Source organism: Mandrillus leucophaeus, unplaced genomic scaffold (genome assembly GCF_000951045.1).
Source record: "Mandrillus leucophaeus isolate KB7577 unplaced genomic scaffold, Mleu.le_1.0 Scaffold68, whole genome shotgun sequence".
Classification (NCBI taxonomy): domain Eukaryota; kingdom Metazoa; phylum Chordata; class Mammalia; order Primates; family Cercopithecidae; genus Mandrillus; species Mandrillus leucophaeus.
Genome location: NW_012107363.1, coordinates 3,382,945 through 3,386,602, shown reverse-complemented (window position 1 = coordinate 3,386,602; position 3,658 = coordinate 3,382,945). Strand labels below are relative to the sequence as shown.

The following is a 3,658-nucleotide window of genomic DNA, read 5'->3' as shown; positions in this document are numbered from 1 at the left end:
GTCATGCCAGCACTTTGGGAGGCTAAGGTGGGAGGACTGCTTGAGCCCAGGAGTTCAAGGCCAGCCTGGGCAACATAGCAAGACCCCCGCCTCTAACATTTTAAAAGTTGGCCAGGCATGGTGACGTGCATCTACAGGCCCAGCCACTTGACAGGCTGAGGCAGAAGGATGGCTGGAGCCCGGGAGTTCAAAGCTGCAGTGAGCTATGAACGTGCCACTGCACTCCAGCCTGGGCGAGAGATCAAGACCCCATCTCTCAATAAAATAAAAGAGAAACAAATCAGGATTTTTTTTCTAGAAAGACTAAAAAGAACTGCTGCAGTATTTCTGGGGAGAGGGTCTCGTGGAGGAGGGAGGAAGGTGTAGGTCTTACCTTTCTGTCGTCTGTGATATTTACAGTTCTAAAGCCCTGTCAACAATTCACCTATGATTTTTTTTTTCATGCCACTTGAGTGGCCCATGTGAGGAAATTATGGGTGTTTTGTTTTATTCTCTGTAACTGTAAAAACAACCTCAACAGAGCAAGCCTTGTACCTTTTTTAAAAATACCAGTCTGGTGGATCCCTGCTCCAGAGCGGCTGCCCTCCAGTGTGGTGAGAAACGCTGGCAGATACAGTCTTGCTTCCTGGGGAGCCCCATCCTCTTCACAGAGCTGGACATGGTGGGGCAGGCGTCGGACAGCGCCCTGGGAGGGGCCTGTGCAAGGCATCCCCAGCTGCTCTCCCCTAGGAGACACTGTAAGGATCTATGCACCATCTTTGTGATACGAAGATGCTGTGCACGTTTCAAGTGGTTGCATCTGAAACAAGCCAGGCAACCAGCTGGGGGCTTCTGAGTAACTGTGGCTTCTCTGGCGGGTGATGTTTATGAAACACGGTTCATCGGCGTGAGGATCTAGAGAAAGCTGGGAGGAGGTGGGCTGAAACACAGCCGGAGCAGAGACCGCAGCACCGAGGATTGCTGGGGAAGCTCTCCTTGGTTTGGCCCCCACCGACCAGGCCTTGGCTGGCAAGGACACAGCTCATGGAATCTTCTTCCTTGGGGTGGTCCGGGATGGCCGCAGCTCCGCAGGCCCATGGGCAAATGGGCAGCAGTCCGCGGACAGAGCACAGCCGTCAGGGTGATGCGTGAAGAACCAGCAGAGGCGGGTTTTGCAGGCTTCGGAGAGCACTCTCTGTTTCGCTTCCGGTTGCTTTGTTTCCCACAGCATCTCCTCTCTCCAGTCGCGGATGTGAACTCTCCCATTCACAACTGTGGTTTGGAAAAGAGAAAAGACACACTGAGAAGTAAACCTGAAAGTTCCTTAATTCACCAGCCTCTGCTTAGCTCCCACGCCATGGGAGGTGCCAATCCAGGGTCACCGTGACACAACCGTGACACAGCCCAGAGTTCCTGCTGGTCACAGAGAGCCTGCCTCCAGTGGGAGTGACCGAGGTACGGGATGGGTCTTCAGGCAAGGATGGGGAAGGTGAGCCCTGCGGGAGGCGAGCGGTAGCCCCGCGCAGGCCCAGGAAGAGCACTTTAGGCAGAGAAGCAGCAAACCCAAGTGTCCCAGGACAGACTGCACCAGGACAGGCCGCGTTTCAGGGACAGCCAGAGGGGAGGGCAGAGGACAGAGCTGGGTCCCAAGTGGCCTCATCGTTGAGGCCCCGACCTTCCCTCTGGCTGAGTGCCAGGTCCTGCAGAGCCACCATTTCAGAAGGATCACTTGAGTGGAGGAAGGATGGCACACAGTGTGAGAGCCAGAACACGAGAAAACATCTGTACTGCAGCCCTAACCTCTGAGGACTGTCTCAGCATCACATGCAGAAAGAGGGGCAAGGCGCAGGTCCCTCCACACAGTCTAAGGACAGGGCTGCTGCAGGGTGGCCTCTGCTCCTTGGTGCCATCCTGGTGCACTGGGTTTACATGCACCTCCCAACCGGAGCCCCTCCAGGTGCAAGTGTGGAGTAAGGGAGGCCAAGGGGCTCTGGAAAGGAACAGGAAGGGGTACCCGCCTCTGCGCAGTGGTTTAGATACCCACTCTGGAAGTGCCACTGGGACTCAATGGCCAGGGCTGACCTCCAAACTGGGGAGCTGGAGGGACATCAGAGTGGGGTGGGGCCAGGAGAGGGCTGCTGTGGGCCCGCTCGTCACCTGGGTGCCAGGCCTCGCGGGCCTCCTCCAGGCTGCCTCCTGACCCTGCCCCCCAAATTGGGCCAAGATACCCCCTACACTCCCATTTGGCCGTTTCCTTGTGGGAAGCCAACAACTCCCTGTGACACGTGGCCAAAGCAGCCACCGCCTTCCTGGCTCTCCCTGGAAGCCGGGAAAGCGCTCGCGGCAGAAGGCTGGGGAATAAAGGAGCCTCAGTGAGGAAGTCTGGCGCACCGACTTCCAAGGAGAACTTGAAAGTGTAGGAATTAAAGCTTGAATTCTGCTTTCAAATCACCTTGTGTGTGGCAATAACAAGCCTGTGTGCTTTTGACAGACTGATACTTTAAAAATAGTTTCGCCCTGAAACCAGAGAAATGAGCCCAGAGAGCGGCGCCTCGCTGCATCCAGGGACACAGCTGGGGGCTCACTCTCACAGCCTGGCTGGAAGCACCGCCAAGGCCAGGCCTGACCCCGTTTGCCCTCCCACGGCCGCCTCTCTGTCTCGCCTTCCAACATGGGAGCTGAGGTTGCTTAACCTGAAGGCTACGGTTAAGGCAGTCCCACGACGGTCTGCCGATGTCCTCACAGCAGCACCTCCTGGCGTAGCACAGAAGGGCACATCCCCGCCACTGAGGGATCTGGAACCCTCTGAAGGGTGCTTGGAGGAGCCCCAGGGGCCAGAGCTTCCCCCCACTCCCCATGGGGCACATGACCCCAAACACTGAGGGGCCTCTGGCCTGACGCCCTGACCTGTCAAGAGAAGGGGGTGGGGATTACTGAGGCCAAAGGCTGAGCGCAGATTCCCACCCTCAGAGCCAGCTTGGGCACCCCTCTGCCGCGACGTGACAGGCCAACTGGCAGCAGGCCCTCCCAGGTGGCTCTGGAGTTAAGAGCACACCCAGCCATGTTTTGGGAGCAGGACCTGCAGGGTGTCTAAGGACTGAGGAGTGGGCGCTCATGATCGAGATGAGGCTCCCAGGATGGCACAGGCAGGCTCCAGGCTGGCCCAGCCTCGCTGACCCACTCCCCGTGTCTACAACCCTGGACATGGCAGGTAGCTCCCAGCGCCCCCACAACACCTGAGCCCCTATGTGGCCAGGTGCCAGAAGGGGCGGCCTTCCAGGGGCACTCGCTCCAGCCAGCTAGAAAGACAACCAACAGCTAGAAAGACTCTCCTCTGGAAATGCGCTCCTCATTTTGAAATGGAACCACAGGGCCACAGTCTGCTCGACCCAAGCTCCTGCCGCCTCCTCCCTCCCTACTGTGCGCGTCCCCTGGGACTCTCACTCCGCACAGGAACCGCCACCTCCGCCACTGCTTCTGACAGCAGACACTCCCTCTCACCAAGCTGCTCTGAGGAACAGGCTGAGGATTAGTGGCCCCGGATGATGCCGCAGGCTCAGGGGTGCCAGTGCTGGGTCAGACCTGGCCTGGACTGTGGCACAGCCTCTCCACTCACTGGGAGACTTCGGGCCGGCGCGCGGACCTCTCTGAGCCGTGTCTGCGGGTTCAAGGAGGAAAG

At 58.3% G+C, this 3,658-nt stretch overlaps 1 protein-coding gene across 1 annotated transcript in view; it reads right to left on the bottom strand.

Annotated features, from left to right (window-relative positions):
* Positions 1–464: 464 nt before the first annotated feature.
* Positions 465–3,658, bottom strand: part of TRMT44 (tRNA methyltransferase 44 homolog (S. cerevisiae)) — a 38,977-nt gene continuing 35,783 nt past the window's right edge. Inside the window, exons 15-18 of the mRNA XM_012002193.1 lie at positions 3,481–3,637; positions 2,684–2,886; positions 2,062–2,181; positions 465–1,251 (exon numbers count right to left, since the gene is read on the bottom strand). Coding sequence (XP_011857583.1) covers positions 1,022–1,251; positions 2,062–2,181; positions 2,684–2,886; positions 3,481–3,637 — 710 coding nt within the window. The 3' untranslated portion in view covers positions 465–1,021. The remainder of the gene's footprint in view (positions 1,252–2,061; positions 2,182–2,683; positions 2,887–3,480; positions 3,638–3,658) is intronic.